We start from the raw sequence: 16639 nt of genomic DNA on the forward strand, positions 1-16639 counted from the left end.
GCGCCTGAGCTTGCGCGTTCTAAGGCTTATACTTAGCCCTACCTCCTGCCCTGGTTTTGCCCGCCCCTTCGAAAGAACAACCAATCACGGGCTCGATCCGCGTTGCTATAGAAACCAGTATCCCCACCCCTGTTCCCCAGCATGCTCTGCGAGGCAGTGGGCCTCTTCGCCTTTGTGCCATCCGGGTCTCTCGCGCTAGCGACTTAGTCACTCGGTGGCGGAGCTCCAGAGCGGCCGGTACTGTTGGAAGCGGCAGGTTGAGTTGCCGCCCTTGCGGCCGGGACTCTAAACTATGGCGGTAGGTGCTGAATCCGATTTTCGGGCCAGGGATCTTTTTCTGCGGCCCTCTCAGCCGTCGGTGAACGGCTCTCGGAGCTGTTGTCCGTGCGTGTTGTGGACAAAATGGCGCCGCGGCCTTCTTCTGTGCCCGCCATCATGGCTGCCTGCTGGCGGGAGGGGGAAGCAAGGCGGTGCCGATGGGGGTAGGGGACCTTTAGGAGTGCCCTTTTTTTTCCAGAACTTTCCTCATCCTGTTCGGCCGACTAACCGGTCTCCCGTATCGCTGGCTCGTGATTTACCTTAAGCCTACTCGGGAGTTTATGATGCTCGGGCTGGAAGAGGCTCGGTACAGGGAGAGAAAAGGAATCGAGAGATTTCTGAGAAAAATGCTGGGTGTGAGAAAGATGGGTTATGAGAGAACTGTCGTGGGGAATTTTGCTTTTTTATTGACCTGGATTAAATGAGGTTATTCTAGTTGCGTAACTACGGTTAGTTTTCCATCTTTGTAAACCTTAGCTTTATTTCTTATTCTTAGCACCTCTTCGGAGAGATGTAATAAGGAAAAGAGGGAAAATTGTACTTCTCAAGAGGTTTTGGAATTCTGAATTCCGACTGATGCGCCGTTTCCGAGGCGGCTCGTGATGTAACCTTAGTTTGAAGTCTTTAAGGGACTATCTAGTTCTACCGCTGATGGGGTTTCTTTAAATTTAACAACATCTTGTTAGTCCAAATCATTGCAATTCTTAAATTACTTCTGAGCAATAAGCCTGTGAGATCCGGGTGGGATGTCGCATTGTTGATTACTTCATGTTTGTTGTATTATAAAAATGTAAGCATTTTGCATTCCTTTGCAGTGACAAGTCATGTTTCTCATTTTGGCAAATAAGTTGGACCATTAAAAGTAATGGAAAAATTAAAGTTTACTCTTCCTAGTAATCGGGATATTTTGACTTGAAAAAGATTAGATTGCATTCTTTTGGGGTGGTTTTAGGGATTCCTCCCCCTCAGTGCTGCTTCAAACAATCGGTAGGCTATTTGGACTTTGTGAGTTAAGTGAATGTAGGATTTTCCTTTTGAGAAGTATTTTAAGCCTCTAAATATATATATTTTAATAGTTTTATTAGCACTTCATCTACATGTCATATAATCCAATAATTCAGTCTTACCAAGAATTGTACAGTCATTACCACAATCCATTTTAGAATATTCTTCTGTGTATTCAATTATTCGTGTAATTACTTAGTGCCCTTTACTGATTAGTATTACTTAACTTGGCCATAAATTTTAAAACACTGAAATCATTGCAAACATTTATTTTTATTTCTGCAGTACTTCCATAGAAAGAGAGGAGACCCCCCCTGAAGAAGTGACTTAGTTTTGAATGCCTACCTTCCTTGCTGGGAAAAAGATGTATATACTATTGTCTTTTTTATATACTATTGTCTTAATAGGCATTTGCAGAGCTTTCAAACAATATCAGCTATAAGAAACAAAAGTGGCTATTCTTTAAGCACAAATAATCATCAATGCTTAATGCCATTTAGTTGATTCCAACTGTCAGTTTCTAAACTGAATGTTAAACATTGTAATATTCCATCGATAGTATTTTTTCCCCTTAGATATCTCTTTACGCTACCAGCCTGTTTGGGTCTTCGTAGATCTTTCTAGTCTGCCTTTCCTACAAGGCTGTAGATAGACAATTGACAGGGAAAAAACATCTGTCTGCCTGAGCTAAGGCAGCTAGAAAGGTGGGTTCAGGTTCTGATGACTGTTCTGTGTAGGAGGTTGCCTGTGTTTGAGGAATGCAGTCTCTGAAGGTTGCTTTGCACTGAGACCGACTGGCCGTGCTGAAAGCTTGTGTGGTCTCTTTAATTTTACCATATTTGTGTACCTCACTGACAAGTCAGGAATAGCCCTTACATATTATAAAACCAAGAATAAAGGTAACATTTAGCATTACCAATGAGAACCGAATCACCCATCATTCCGTGAGATGTGACACGAGAAGCTACAATAGCCACCTAGGCAGACCAGTTAATGTTAGATCTCATCTGTGAAATGTAAACATTTAAACTCAGCTATAAATCAGGGGCTGAAAACCTTACTTTTATTGTTGTTATTAATTTATTTGATGTAGGAGGGGTAACTTGTTCACTCTTTAACCCTAACCCTACTTCCTGTTACAAAAGACTTAAGAGCCAATTATAGTTGGGCCCACACAGTCTTTGTCACATTGTTTGTTTGCTTGTGTTTCAGCAGGCCTTTTTTCAAAAATCATTCTTAGCTACAAGGCCCTACCAGTTGTCAGCCTGCCCTGAGTAATCACTTTCCCTGTTTGGCTGAAGCTGCCCACCCCTCTTTTGTTTTGGGAGGGGTTTTTTTTTACCAACTATTTTACATTGTAGATAGCCTCCTTTATCAAAATCTGGCTCAAAGGAACTTTCTGGTTCTAGTGTACCCAGGGTTGAAGTTCTTGTAAGATACCAACCTAAATCAATATCTCCCTTTAAGGTCCTCCTCTCTGTAAGTTGAACCACATAGTTAAATGGACCCACAGAGATCCATTTTTAATGAAAAAATGCTAAGTTCCTTGAATATGCCATCTTTGTGCAGTGCCCTCCATTACAAGTAAGCTGGGTTGAACTGCTTTCTTTGAACTGGAAAGCAACTGATAATTTAGATGAAGGAACTTACATAGTCTTAAGTTTGGTTTCCAAGCAAAAAAGATTTTCTAATTTTTTAGTAAAATAGATGTTTTGATAGTCCACAGCACATGGGAAAATAAGCTGTATGGGGCCACATTGGAAACACTCCAAATGCAATGAAAAATTTTAATCATTTTCCTTTTAAACTTTCAGGCTAGTGACACAGAACGAGATGGACTAGCCCCAGAAAAGATGTCCCCAGATAGAGACAAGAAAAAAGAGCAGTCAGATGTATCTGTTTCTCCTAGAGCCTCAAAGCATCATTATTCAAGATCACGATCAAGGTCAAGAGAAAGAAAGCGGAAGTCAGGTATGAGTGTTGGCATGAAAATTACTGTCATTTGTTAAAACCCATGTAGAAGTATGTCTAAGACATAACCATATCTTGAAAAAAATTAATGTATCTTCTTCCTGATTGAGAAATAGACAAAGCTTATATGCCCTCTTCTAGGAAATTTAATTTTGAGAGGGGCAACTATCTTAGTATAGAAGTTGTACATAACTTTCTGAAAGTAAAAAATGGTTCAGGTTTGGATCACGATTGTTTTAAATTCACTGCCATTGAGTGGATTGTGTTTCAACTATGACAAGACCCACTCTACTAGGAAGTAGAAAGCCTCGCCTTTTCCCTGCCATGCCACTGGTGGTTTCCAACTATTGGTCTTGTGTTTAGCACCCTGACTCCTAATCCGCTATGCCACCAGAGCATAATTGCTATGTATTAAATTTCACTTTGTCTGCATTGGCAAAATAAGATTTTTTAAGATACATCTAGATCAGTGTTTCCAAAAGTAATGTAACCACCCCCTGAGGGACACTGGAATGATTCAAGGGGAGCTATAAAAGCAGATGCTATACTTTTTTCTGGATTGTGGGCTATATAGTTAATGCCAAAATTTTGAATGGTTAGCAGCAAACCAAGTAAGTTTGTGTCTAGACAGTGCTATTTCTGAAGCAAGTGGCTTAGAATTTTAAAATGCTCCATAGTCACTTTTTTTAAAGATCCAATAGAACTTATGGGTAGTGAATAGAATACGACAACTGGGCTTTTTTTAAAAAAAATAGTGTTGCTATTACACAATAGTGCTTAATACCAAAGTTGTAAAATCTTTACTATAGTCATTTATCCTTTGTATTTATAGCTGATAACTACACAATAAGTCATGAAATTTTGTGTATAGACCACCCTCGGGTTGGGGCAAGTCCAACATAAGGGATATTGATTATCTGTATGTTTTTTTTTCTTTTTTGTGTGTGAGAGTGAGTGAATTAGTGAGTGTGTGTGAGAGAGACTGGGTGAGTGAATTAGTGAGTGAGTCGATTATCTGTATATTTTAAGATTGGTGATTTGTTTCTTTTATGTATACTAAAATTAGCCCTACTGTCCAAAATGGAAGATGACCAAATGGAGTGTGTAGTTAGCCATTGACATGAAACAGGAGTACAAGTGTATGTTGCTTAAGGTCCCCGATATGTTCTATAAAATACAACATCCTTAGTCATCTCAATGCAGAAAGCAGCTGAGAGACGTAAAAGGAATAGGATGTGGGAGTAGAGCGCCCCAAGACTGGGTGTTCCACCTTACCTGTCTGCATCTGCTCCACAGTCTAATTCTGTAAAAATCTGACTTTGGGGGTCTTTAAAACCATTTGGGAGAGAAGGGTAAAGCTGTTTCCCCCTTTAAAACAACAATAAGCATTTACGGGGCCATGGATACCTCTGAATTGGGACGTTGTCCAAATTCAGTTAGTGACATGTGCATATATTTGAGTTAATGCAGTGGGCAGAGGTGTTCATTTATCTTTGCTTATAACAAATTCTTTCATGCGTTTACAGAAAATGAAGGAAGGAAACACAGGAGCCGGAGCAGAAGCAAAGAGGTAATTAATGCTTTGTAGTGAATAGGTACTTTAAAATAATTGTAATGTATCTGGTAGAAATGTTTGTGTGATTATATGGTATTGTGAAGGTAAGTACCGAAGCTTAAAATTGTAAAGGTTAATTGGATTATAAAATAAGCATGATTCATCTTTTTTTTTTTTTTCAAGAAGATAGTTGTTTGTATGAAAAGTACATTCAGAAACTATTAATTTTATTATGCTGTGACAGTGTTCGCAGTAAAAATTTCATTTGAAGAATTTAATTGGTTTTTTAGGCCTGTCACACAGAGCTTCCATTAATGAGGTCCCGAGTCTTCTTGTGCCAGATCATCACTCCATATGTTAAATGACTATCATCTTTAAGTAGCAGTTCCCTGTTTTTTATGGACGACAATGAGAGTCCTCTCTTGTTTAGTGCACTGGTCTGATTTCCCAGGTGGTGGTAGGAGTGGGACGATGAGGGCAGCTCTGAGTAGTGGAGAAAGAGAGGCAGCAGCTGGACTGCAGAGGACCCACCTGAGAAGATGAGAGACAAACCATCAAGGCAGAGCAGACTTAGCTAAAAGGGAGGAAAAGACTCTTCTGGGGGCTGGGCAAGGGACTCCTAATCCAAATGTGGGCAGGGACTTCCTCTTCCCCTAATGGAAGCTCTGTTAAATTTTTAATTTAGGAGAGTTTTTGTGAAAATGACTATTTTGTTTAGCTCACATGATAACATTTCTATAATAAATCATACTCAGCGTGCTAATGCGCGAAGAGACTGAACTGAAGACGCTGCAGACTCAGATAGCAAAATAATAAGCCTACTTCATGATAAGGTAACTATTAGTCATTCAAACTCCTATTTCCCTTAAATGTATCTTAAATCAGTTAAGGGTTTTAATAATGTTTTTGGTGTTTTGCTTTAAAAATTTTTAATAGTAATGTTAAGTTTGGAGAACAAATGTGAATTCTAAAACCTTTGGAAGTTAACCACTTAACACTTTTCCACTTTGCTATTTTACACTGCACAGACAGCACAGTCAACTTGTGTACAATTATTTTATAGAGAACTGGCAATAAAACCTAGCTCTATCCAGGTCTCTCCTTTCTACAGAATAATAAATTAACTTAGAATAAACATTTTGCAATTAATATCATGCATGTTCCAACATGATTGAACAAAACATTTCTATTGTTATTTTTTAAAAAACAATCTTGTGAAAAAAAAGACTCGGGAATCTTGAGGGGGGAAAGTGTCCTAGATTGTGGTGGGATCCTAAGAACACAGGGCCTTAACCCAGCTACCCTGCTTTGTGGTTTCAGATCTTTGTGAAGTTGAATTAGAGGAAGTCTTAGACTTCACACTTCCTAAGGGGTCACATGCAATATGTATCCACTCGGGGCGATTGGTTTTCCATGTAAGCAATAGGATGGAGACTTATCTGTATTTGAGCTGAGTCTCTGCATTTGTTTGGGAAAGCCTTGGTTACTATGAAGGAAGTATGCATTGTATGATGGCAAAGCAAATGTTAAACTTAGTTTGAAAGCAAATTCAGTTACCTTTTTCTACCCTAGGTACCTGAGCCAAAATTAGAACTCCAACCCTGTTGGGATATGGCAAGATGAAAAGTGATTGATGCCTTCACAGTTTAGACGTTGGGAGAAAATCAAGAGCTCTTGTAGAAAGGCTGTGGCAGGGTAGCTGTAACAGGGACACTGCAACTGTATGCGATTACTTTGAACCTACAGATGAGTAATGCGTACTCAGTCGAATCCTGCATCGCTTGATGGGAAGTGCACTTCCTGTGCATTTCTCTGTCCGTGTTACCTACACCCTTTTTAAGCTTAAAATTATACATGCTCTAGGTTTAAAAATTAATGTGTTTCCATGATCTTGTTCACTAAAAGGTTTGTTGGCCAAACATGAAAGTTTGGGTACATGTCTATTTCTTTAACAATATTGTTCTCTCGGTTTTGTTTTGTTGGATTTTCTTCCCCCTATATTACAACAACCATGAAACTTATTTAAATTTTGGCGATAGTAATTGTGGGGGGAAGCTGCTTTGGGGGCTTATAAAGGATTGAAATTAGTACTGCACATCAGCAACATTTGGGTGATGTGAAAAACTAGATGGTTGTTTAGGTGAACGGCACATGCCTAAGGTTACTAATGTTGCATCACAACAGTTTTGCTTACTGATACCCATACTAACTCTCTTTGTTGCACTATTTTCCTGAAAGAACCAACTTCTTCTTAAAACAGGCAAGAAGACATGAATCCAAAGAGAAGTCCTCTAAGAAACACAAGTCTGAGGAGCATAATGACAAAGAACATTCTTCTGATAAAGGAAGGGAGCGGCTGAATTCATCTGAAAATGGTGAGGACAGGCACAAACGCAAAGAAAGAAAGTCTTCACGAGGAAGAAGTCACTCAAGATCTAGGTCCCGTGAGAAGTAAGTTGTCTGGGTGTTGTTACTTAGTGCTTTGAAGAGGTCTAGTACCTAAACTGCTCGTTAACCCACTAGTGCAAAACAGTCATAATTTTAAAAATAGATGGGTTTGTTTTCTTGTCTTTTGCCTTTGCCAATCAATACCCAATAATAGCTGAAGCCCTTTGGTCGTCTTTTTCTGATATGTGCAGAACTGACTGACCTCCGAAGATTAGAGGGTAAGGACTGGCTGTGATTGGCACACTTAATTAGTGTCTATGATTCTTTTACCTCCATGTCTGTCCTGGGTGGGGTGGGGTGGGGGTACGGGAAGAGCTATTATTGTATGCTGCTGATAATGGTTTAAGCCAATATAAAAATACTCTTGTTGAAGTAGTTGGAATATATTACACCAAGAGTGATATAGTTAGATTACCTTAATCTACGTTTTCTGTTGTCTAGATGCACACTTTGACTTAAAACAAGGCTCAAACTTAGAGGGATTGTGGGGATGGAGTTTTATTTTAAGAAACCAGTGTTTAGTATATTGTATAGTTCTATGGGGAATATACATAGAATATATAGTATCAGAATCAAACCTTTTCACTGGTAAAGGAACTTGATTTAATATTATCCTTAAGAGAATAACCAAAAACCACTGTCATCCAGTCAATTCCAACTCAGCAATCATAGAAGACAAAGTAGAACTGCCCTTCAGGTTTCCAAGGCTGTGTCTGTTAACGGTGATACAAAACACACTATCTCATAGAGTTGACTGGTGGTATTGAATGGCTGGTGTTGTGGTTAGCCAGAACACAGCATAGCCACTATGCCACCAGGGCTCCTCATTTAGAAATCAGTGGCCAATTTTAACAATTAAACAGACTTCTAAATTGAGATTAATTACATTGGAGATTTTTTGCATGTTTTACAACTTTGATGGGATGCCAGGATGCATTATCAAACAACAAATCCCTTTTGTTTAAAAAAAAATCTCCCGTTACATTCTCCATAAGAAACTTAGGTGCTTGCAGTAATAAAGCACTTGGCTGCTAACCCAAAAGGTTGGTGGTTTTCAAAGCTTCGATCCGTGGGATAAAAATGAGCCCATGTATTTAATTACCGTTTACAGCCTTGAAAACCTGTGGGGTAGTTCTCTATAGTATAACTATGAGTCCAAATAAACTCGGATGTCCATCACTAACAGCAAAAATCACAAAGGTGAGTAGCTTCTTTGGATTGCAGCATTCACTGTGAATGATGTAGTTATAATGTGTGTCTGAAGAGCTCTGAGTAACTGCAAGCTTACACTTTAATTTCAGGCGTCATCGTAGTAGAAGCAGGGACCGGAAGAAGTCTCGGTCCAGAAGCAGGGACAGGAAGAAGTCACGCTCCAGAAGCAGGGACAAGAAGAAGTCACGCTCCAGAAGCAGGGACCGAAAGCGGCGGGTCAGATCCCGTTCCCGCTCCAGGTCGAGACATCGGCATCGGAGTAGAAGCAGAAGCAGGACAAGAAGCAGAAGTCGGTATGTACTCATCGTCCTGAACAACAGGGGTGCTGTAGCTTTTGCACGCCTTGGTTTTGTGAATGTTCTGTTTGGTGAACACTAAACGCGATTTCTCTATCAGCAATCAGGGTAATGAAATTTGGTGTGGGATTCAGAGTTGTATTTACAGATTAGATTTTAGTAGTTGTTGACTAATAAAAGATAATTAAACACCTATTTAGCATTCCCACATAGTCGTGTGCATTATATTTTCCTGTGAAGTGCAGGTATAGGTTAGTTCCATTAAAATTTTTTCATCTGTTTTGAGAATCTGAATTCATTGCACTAACCTTAAAAACAGAGTAGCTAGTATGACATTCCTACTGTGGATTATACCAAAGCTCTTGGCGTGTATTTACTCATGGACTCCTTATAACAACGATATTGTAATAGATACCATCTTCCAGAGTTCAGACACACACATCTCCATCATGGATACTCATGTCTTAATATAGGATTCACATAGACATGTTAATACTCAGTATCACTGCTGCTTCATTAATTTATTGGACTGAAGTCGAAAGCAACACTTATGAATAATTCATTGAGTTTTTAGTCAGGATTTTGGTTTATAGTAAGCTTATTGACTTGCAATTGAGATGAGTGTATTTAAAGTAAAGAAGGCATTCATTAATTTTCTGATCCTTTTATTTGGGTTAATAATTTGCCTTATTTCTCCTTTTCATTTATAAAATCAGTATAAATAAAACATTAAGAACTTTGACCCCTTAACTCACTTCTGGAAACTATTATACAAATACAGAATGATTTGTGCACAAGGATTATCTGCAACCTAGATTATAATAATGCAAAAAGGAAGCGTTATACGTACTGTAATGGAAATAAGCTTGGCCAAGCAGGACAGATGGTGCCAATGGAAGCATTCTTCCTGGGTCATAATCAGACGTGCAAAATGTTTCTTTTTGTTTTGAAGAGAGAGGAAGAAGCGAATTGAAAAACCAAGACGATTTAGCAGAAGTTTAAGCCGCACTCCTAGTCCCCCGCCCTTTAGAGGCAGAAACACCGCGATGGACGCGCAGGAAGCGTTAGCCAGGAGGTGCGTAGGCTTTTCTCTTACCGCTCGTTCCCCTTTGCAACGCGGGATAAATAAACCTTTGGGCGAATGAATGGTGTGGGTTAGGATTTTTTAAAAAGAAATTTCAGTGAAGCCATAAATGTTACAACACCTTTGGATCCTAAGTGCTCCAGAATGGTCTGTTCTCAAACAGTTGATTGCACAACTGTAACTATTGAAAGATTAAACTATCAAGATTTTTTGTTTTGTTTTCATTCACAGCTAGCTGTTGGTCTGTTTTTAGGGGGTTTTTTTCCTGAAAAGTATGCTCCCAAGTATGTTAATTTTTCATGAAACTTTTGAGTATTAAATTTGATTTAGAAAAATCTCTCTGTTTTGCCTGATGTGAAGGCATTTCCTTTACTTACTCAATTTGGAGGTAGCATATAATTTTATGTCATTTAGAGCCAATGTAAATCAACTTGTAAATTTTACTCCTGATTAACAGGGAGAACCCTGTGATTTTAAACTATTCCTAATGATTCTAAGTTGTGTGTGGGGTCCACGCACAGAAGGGCAAACTAAAATGTGGGGAGGTGGGGTGTAAAATAACACCCAGACGCCTGTTAGTGAGTTTGCATTTTTATTTATTTATTTTTTCATTACAAAAATACAGTTATCACAATGTAACCTGATGTGCTGTTGCCCTGTGACCCAGCCTGGCAGACACTCCAGCTGAACGGCAGCAGCAAAGGTGTGAGCTCACCCCTTCTTACGCTCCATTCACCAGAATGAATGGTGTTCATTCCAAACTATCAGTGGCCATGTGAACACCTAATTGGCTTGTTTGGAACCTATAACATAATCAAGAAGCAGTTGTTTAAACAAAAGGGTAGCCCGCATGGTTTTAAAATCAGGGAAGCCTTATTTAATTCGGTCTCTGCTGAACAAATAATACCAGACTGGGAACTAAGAAGAAGGCCATAAGATCAAACTTGGACCAATTTTTTTAAAAAAAACCCTCAATAACAACCTTGCTCAAAATAAAGAGAACTTGGAGCACTTAGTTGAGATCAAAGACTACAGCCTTCAATATGATTTACACCTCAACGGAAAATATTCTCACAGACCAGTTAGCTACATCTTGACAAGCAGAAGAAAAATCAAAATTGTTAATTTTTTTTCCTTAGATTTACACTCTGCACTCATGTGTTGCACTGGGCATATCTACTGCATGAGATTTATTTCAAATGTTATGTAGCATAGGATAGCCCTTAGAGGGTTAAAGTGTGACTGACCCAACCTATACTTTTCAGTCTCGCATGCATTGAAAAGTTGGACTCAAGAAGAATTGATCTATTTGATTTTGAGTTACGGTGTTGGCTAAGAAAGTACTGTGGACTGCCAAAAGAAAAATTACTGTCTTAGAAGCCAGAATGTAATTGTGTGAACTTTGAACATGTTACCTGTGAGGAGGAACTAAACCCTACAGAATGAGACCCTGCTATTTAGAAAGGGTGAGGGAAGAAGAGGAAGCCCCTCTGAGATGGATTGACAAAGTGCTGTAACAATTACCTCAACCCGGGAACAATTGTGAGAGGGGCACTGCACGGGTCGGTATTTCGTTTTGTGCTCCAGAGAGTTGCTGTGAGTCGGAATGGACTTGATGCCACCTCAACAATGACCATTCTATTGTACACGTTGCTCACTTCTCTCTCTGAAACACAAATCAATAGGGCTAGGAAATAATTACTAAATCTGAACTAATATATAGTTAACTGAGCTCTGGTGAGGATTTTTAAGCCCAAAAGTTTACTCATTTACCAAGTCTCTTGTTTTTCAAATCTTCATAAATTGAAGCTGTTACTAGCATTTTAAAGTTTTAGTTAAGAAGGCTACTTGGTGATCATTCAGATGACAGATTTACATGTGATCCAATTTTACCATACCAGATTGTTTGGCTGTCTTGAAACTTTCAAAATAAGGAATCTGTAGTGGGTAGAATGTTTTTGTTTTTCTTTTCAAATGGGAACAAATTTTAAAATACTGATTTAAAAGTTTTCTATCAGTGAGCCTACATTTTATTGTAGCTTCTAATCAGAAACTTTCCTTCTCAAAGGCCAAAGTTAGATCTATTCTGTATCTTGCATGTGCCCTCCATAAGTAAACAAGTGTTTTCTTAATATACCGATGTCTATAATTCACTATCCCCATATTTTGATATATGTAGCCCATCCTTCTATTTATACCATATTAAAGGAGTGGGTGACACTTTAAGATTGTTTAATCAAGCAGGAGGGGGTTCTCATCTTAAAGATCTAGTTGAGATCTCAATTCTTAGCAAGATTTAGTTTGCCATTTTCTTGTAATCCGCACTGAGGATTTTTTTTGCTCAGTTTGTAGAAACTACAAATTAAAACAATTTTAGCTTTTAATTTTGTTGATTTTTTTTGGAATTGTTCTTGAAATGTTCTTCAAGTGATACCATTATAGTGAGTATTTGTTGACTTTTCATCGATGGATGTCAGTTTTAGCGAGTGGTAAACATATATGTTTTACATAATGGGGTTTTAAATGCACATAATTTGGTTTTCACTGTCACCTTGACATTTATTTAAATTGTTGACAGGTTAGAAAGGGCAAAGAAACTGCAGGAACAGCGCGAAAAAGAAATGGTTGAGAAACAGAAACAACAGGAAATTGCTGCAGGTAACGAGTTTTCTTTTTAAGGTTCTTTGTAGAAATGTTGAAAGATACGAAAAATTAAAAGGAAGTAAGTCGTCAGCAAACATTTTGAGTGTTGCTTTTCAGCTTCACAAAAATCATATTTACATGATCTGCAGGCATGGGTTTTTTTAACGTGAATGCTGGCTGTTATTGCATACTCTTCATTGCAAGCATCTTTTAGTTGGGGTTATGGAAATAGTTTAAAATTGACGAGTTCATATGGAATGATAAACTTATTTTACTCAGGTTTTTTAGATATTGAATACATATTGGATTATTTTGAGGGTGTTTCTTGACATTGACAAACATTAAAAGCTGCCATTGACTATTTAATAGATTTTAGACTTTTTAAAGCTATATTCTGGACTGGATATGTCATCAGAAAGTATGAGTCCATTCCTGACTCTGACACTTTGCATGGTCATTTCCAGGCCTGACACTTTATCTTTGTGGTCCTCGGGTTCATTTTGATTTTTTTCATTTATGAAATCTTTAATGTCTGTTATGAATTTTGAGTGGTGTTTTACGTCTTATTGGGAATGCGTGTAGTATGTATTTAGGTTAAATGTTATTGCTATATAAGCTTAATAGCTATTCCCTTCTATTTTGTGAACACAATTCTGCGCTTTTGTAGCTTTGTCAATTTAGTGTTTAATTTTTGCCAGAAGATTAATTATACCTTGATTGACATACTTCTCTTCAGCAGCTGCAGCTACCGGGGGTTCGGTTCTCAATGTTGCTGCCCTGTTGGCATCGGGCACACAAGTGACTCCTCAGATAGCTATGGCGGCTCAAATGGCAGCCTTGCAAGCAAAAGCTTTGGCAGAGACCGGAATAGCTGTGCCGAGCTATTACAACCCAGCCGCTGTGAACCCAATGAAGTTTGCAGAACAAGAGAAAAAACGGAAAATGCTTTGGCAAGGCAAAAAAGAAGGGGTGAGTTCTTTTCGTCCCTCTTAATACTAAAGTAATTCATGTGTGATCTGAAGTCAAGCTTTCAAAGAACTCATTGTTGCCCTTTTTTCATGGAGTACTTGCTTATATTTCTTTGCTTTATTCAATAATAGAAATCTTTCATTAGAAGCTCTATTGGTAGAATGCCATTAAGTGCTGCTATTTCGGTTACACTATATTGCAGGGAGATTTTGACAACCCAATGAAACGTCAAACTTTTTATACATCCTAAAATTTTCTGCTTTATTACAGGACAAATCCCAGTCGGCTGAAATATGGGAAAAATTGAATTTTGGGAACAAGGACCAAAATGTCAAATTTAGAAAATTAATGGGTATTAAGGTGAGTTTTACTTGGTTAATTTTTTTTTTAAGATTAACGTTCATTCTTAATTGATAAAGATATTTTAGTGTTATGCCAACTCTGTACTTTTCTGGTATCTGGATTAATTGCACAGAAAAGGTTATTTTAAACATGGTGAAGAAGTGTTTCTTAATTAAAATATAAATATGTAAGCACTGTAATTAGATAATTCAGTCACCTGGAAGGGTTCACAAGAAGCTCGGGTCTATTTGTTTCTAAGGTCTGGTTTTAGCTTGGGGGATACTTCTGCCAAATGGTGCACTCCCTGTTATGTTAGCCTCCCAAGACTCTTGTTCCTGATTCAAGTACCTGCCTCTTTCTTACCTACTCTTCCTCCCACTGACCCTTATCAAGTAGCAACACCTGGCTCCTGTTTCTGCCTTCCCTGAGACAGTAATGATGGCACTGTGTTCACATCCTGCTCTGTCTTCGTACTTAGAAGAACACTGTCTCCCACTCCACTTAGTAATGGAACAGATTAAATCTAGACATTCTGATTTTATAACTGTCGAATAGGAAAACATTTTTCTTATATTTTTCAAAATCTGATATTTAGAGTGAAGATGAAGCTGGGTGTAGCTCCGTTGATGAAGAAAGTTATAAGACTTTGAAGCAACAGGAAGAAGTATTTAGGAATCTAGATGCACAGTATGAAATGGCAAGATCACAAACCCACACACAAAGAGGAATGGGCTTGGGTTTCACATCTTCAATGCGAGGAATGGACGCCGTTTGAGAAGATCATCCTTGTACAGTTTGGAACTTTATAGACTTTTTGTTCTGAAGTCAGGTCCTTGTTCACCAAACAGCTAGCATTCTAGCTTGCATGGGTGTTGCATTGACTTTAATTTATTGAAAATCTATGATTTTTTTTTTTGTAAATATCAGATCAGTGATACTGGTGTTAGTGTTGTAATCAGGTTAAACCCACTTCCATTAAACTTGACTATAGAAGAACAATATTTTTGAGTTCATGAATTCTACTTTTCAAATATATAAAAGCTGCCGGTGGGATAAAAGTCTCATCCATGGATTTTCTGTGTCCACTGTCTTGTGTACTTTTGTACTTAACCTTGTACAGTTATTTTCATCTCTTGAAACATTAAAGAAACGTTATGTAGCTGTTCTCTAGATGATCTGGCTATTTGGTACATAGGCCAGCACAAATATGCTGGGTGGAGACAATAAAATTGGTTTTCTCAAAACTGGTGTTAATATAACTTAACTGAAATTCTTGTATTTGTTGTATGGTTTCTATGTTTGGTAAGGTGTCAAGCATTTTGCAATTGGCTGCTAGAAAGTACTAACTAGAATTTCCCCAGCGCCCCCCCCTTTTTTTTAAGAATTAATTATGCTAGACAATGCCATAGTGAGCAGATATGTATCAGTAAGGTGGAAAGAAGCAAAAAAAAGCTATTAAAATACTGTTCTACTGTTCTATTATACGGAACAGAAGTGGTGTACAGTATTTGTTAATTATTCCATGTTACTAAAAAAATACATAAATGCATTAAAGGGATGTACGCACTTTTATTTTAATAAAGTGCCTTAAAACAAGTCATTCGTCCTCCCTTTAATTTTGAAGTAGATTTTAAAATTTTTAATGTGTTTCGGTAATTGTTTAAAGTTCTTTTGCCAGAGCATAGTCATAGAAGAAATATTGTATGTACTGGATACAAAGTTGCTCATGAACTTATATTTCTAGGACGTTTTAGGATCTGGCTGGGCATTGTGGTTTGTACTTATCAAGGGGAGCACTGTCCAACAGAAATACGTAACAAAGCAAACTCAGATGTGTTCATGATTTTATCTAGTTAAACCTATGCAAAATATTTCAGTATGTTTTTTTTGGGGGGGGGGAATATTTATTCTGTGATAGTGATTCATCAAGTAACTCTTCTTGCTATCTTTCCAAATTCTACTGTCCCAGCATAAGCTTAGTTCTCCTCTAAGCAAAACCCCTTGCCCGCCCAATGTACACCAACCCATACTTCACTGCCATTGAATTGATCAGTGATTGAGATCAGCTGCTCACAGCTGTAAGTCCTCAGGGTAACATCGTCTTTATTAATACCTGGTGGGTTAAAAACCCCATTTATTAGCAAATGCATTATCCCACCAGGACTGTAACTAATGTTTTTTTATATCAGATCATACATATTTGTCCTTTTGCAAGTTATTTTGCTCACCATGTCTATTTCCTGTTGTAAAGTTTGCTCAAGGTACCACATTACCAAAATAGAACTCTGTTCATAAACCTGATTCCTAATTATTGGTTCCCTAACTCAAAGTTGGGCATTGATTTAGGTCAACCATTTTCTTAAACTATAGTCCAAAAAAAAAATACAATCCTCTTATTCTCCATGTTCAGTCCATCGATTAGACCTGATAAGTCCATCTATTACAACTGTTATTTCAAATTCATCTTTTAAATAGTAACATCCACAGGAGCCCTGGTGCCATCAGTTAACACCAGTTGGCTGCTAACTGAACCCACTAGCCACTCAGGAAGAAAGGTGGAGCTGTAGGTCTATGAGAATTGATTCAATGGCATTGAATTTGGTTTTGATTTTTTGTGTGGTCCTCAGATGACAAATGTATTGTGGCACAGTGGATGTGCATTGGGTTGCAATCTGCAAGGTCAGCAGTTCAGTACCACCAGCTGCTCCTCAGGAAGGAAAAAAGGCTTCTACGGCAGATTGCAGGGTCAGTTCTGTCAAGAGTTGCTCTGAGTCAGCATGGGCTGTATGGCAGTGA

General features: G+C 38.2%; 1 protein-coding gene across 3 annotated transcripts; it reads left to right on the plus strand.

The window, feature by feature from the left end:
• Positions 1 to 162: 162 nt before the first annotated feature.
• On the plus strand, positions 163 to 15087 carry RSRC2 (arginine and serine rich coiled-coil 2). Of its 3 annotated transcripts, none has more exons than XM_075533838.1 (10): positions 163 to 298; positions 3138 to 3294; positions 4821 to 4864; positions 7110 to 7300; positions 8599 to 8802; positions 9758 to 9880; positions 12468 to 12547; positions 13269 to 13501; positions 13772 to 13861; positions 14439 to 15087. In XM_075533838.1, exons 1-10 carry the CDS (start codon positions 293 to 295, stop codon positions 14616 to 14618), a joined length of 1308 nt encoding a protein of 435 aa, XP_075389953.1. In that variant the 5' UTR covers positions 163 to 292; the 3' UTR covers positions 14619 to 15087. The 3 variants fall into 3 exon arrangements, with proteins under 3 accessions (XP_075389953.1, XP_075389954.1, XP_075389955.1); XM_075533839.1 differs by having other exon boundaries at positions 13272 to 13501; XM_075533840.1 differs by lacking the exons at positions 163 to 298; positions 3138 to 3294 and adding an exon at positions 5605 to 5682 and having other exon boundaries at positions 7088 to 7300.
• Positions 15088 to 16639: the final 1552 nt, after the last annotated feature.

The sequence above is a fragment of the Tenrec ecaudatus genome, chromosome 16 (assembly GCF_050624435.1).
Source record: "Tenrec ecaudatus isolate mTenEca1 chromosome 16, mTenEca1.hap1, whole genome shotgun sequence".
NCBI lineage: Eukaryota > Metazoa > Chordata > Mammalia > Afrosoricida > Tenrecidae > Tenrec > Tenrec ecaudatus.